The sequence below is a fragment of the Kryptolebias marmoratus genome, linkage group LG22 (assembly GCF_001649575.2).
Source record: "Kryptolebias marmoratus isolate JLee-2015 linkage group LG22, ASM164957v2, whole genome shotgun sequence".
NCBI classification, from domain to species: Eukaryota; Metazoa; Chordata; class Actinopteri; order Cyprinodontiformes; family Rivulidae; genus Kryptolebias; species Kryptolebias marmoratus.
In genome coordinates, this window is record NC_051451.1 from 18,768,780 (window position 1) to 18,770,299 (window position 1,520).

At 50.8% G+C, this 1,520-nt stretch overlaps 1 protein-coding gene across 1 annotated transcript in view; it reads right to left on the bottom strand.

Moving 5' to 3' along the window:
• The window catches only part of htra1a (HtrA serine peptidase 1a), a 28,540-nt gene extending 27,026 nt beyond the window's left edge, over positions 1-1,514 (bottom strand). Inside the window, exon 1 of the mRNA XM_017427965.3 lies at positions 948-1,514. Within this exon, the coding sequence (XP_017283454.1) occupies positions 948-1,404 (457 nt within the window). The 5' untranslated portion in view covers positions 1,405-1,514. The remainder of the gene's footprint in view (positions 1-947) is intronic.
• Positions 1,515-1,520: the final 6 nt, after the last annotated feature.

Sequence of the window (1,520 nt, forward strand, 5' to 3'; positions counted from 1 at the left end):
GGGGGGGGGGGGGGGGGGGGTGGCACCACAAACTGTGCCATCCAAATGTAAAAACAGTCCTCTGATTGACCGAGGCTCCATCTAACGCAGGAGCAAGAGGGATGCCCACTTGAATGGCGATTTGAGATTTGAATGAGATGAGATTTGAATAAAAAATAAATAAATGTGGGAAGAAAATGGCTAACTGACTTTTTAAGCTGTAAAGTTTATTTCTGCAAGAAGCACATCTAAACCCAAATTCTAAAAAAATTGGAGTGTTGCGTAAAATCTGAATGCAATGATTTGCAAATCTCATAAACCCATATTCTATTCACAGTAGAACACAGCAAACATATCAGATGTTGAAACTAAGTAATTGTACAATTTTTTTTTTTTGGGGGGGACTGTGTCTAAAAATAGTGGAACAATTTCAGAGTAATGTTCCTCAACAGAAAATTAGGAAGACATTGAACATCCCACCATCAGCAAGTCATATCATCATCAAATGATTTCAGGAGTTTGGAGAAATCTCTGAGCTCAAAGGACAGAAGGCTGAAGGTAACACTGGCTGTCTGGGATCTTCAGTCCCTCACTGCATTAACACTGCATAAGCACCATGTTCTTTGTATTAAAGAGGAGAGGGACCATCCAGCCTATCATCAGCCCACAGTTCAAAAGCCTGCCTCTCTGGTGGTATGGGGTTGTATTAGTGCCTATATGGCATGGGCAGCCTACACATCTGGGAAGGTCCCATCTATGCAGAAAAGTATCTACGGGTTTTAGAACAACATCTGCTCCCATCCAAGACTGTTGAGCATCAGACAAGAATGGGACATCCCCCTCCAAAAACTCGGGTCCTAGATGTTTAGAGACCATTTTTAAAAGAGGAGGAGATGCTTCCAAGTTTGTTTGTTTTTTACTTATGTTGCTGCAGTAAAAATGTAAAACTGGGATGAGAACAGCCTCACCTTTCCCGCACGCGCCCCTCTGGATGAACAGAACAGGTGGCTGCTGTAGCTTCTGCGCGCGCCGGCTCACCCTCTTCAGCTCGCAGAGGCTCCGGTAGGACACCCCGTCGCTGCCGCACACCGGCTCGGCGGACGTGCACGCGCAGACGCCGCTCTTGCCTCGCCTCCTCACCGTGGCCGAGTGCGCCACGCCGCCGGAGACGGAGCACTCCAGCCCCTCGCCGCACACCGGGTCGCCCAGCTTCCCGCCGCCGCCGCAGGCTTCGCCCTCGCTGGAGGCGCACACCGGGCAGCAGTGGCAGGCGTCGAGGGTCTGCCCCGCCGCGCAGTCCGCCGGCACCCGGGGGCACATCGATTTGTCACAGTGAGAGGGGCACCCGACGACGTACCGGCCGGAGAGCTGCGCGTCGGCCGGCAGCGACGCCAAAATGACGCACAGGGACAAGCACCAAAACATGGCTCGGACTTATGAAAAAACAAACAAACAACAAGCTTCTTAAGGAAAGCAGTCGCGAAGTTTGAAAGAGAAAAGTTCAATCCCGGCTTGAGGTGTTGCAGGATGGGAGAACTCGG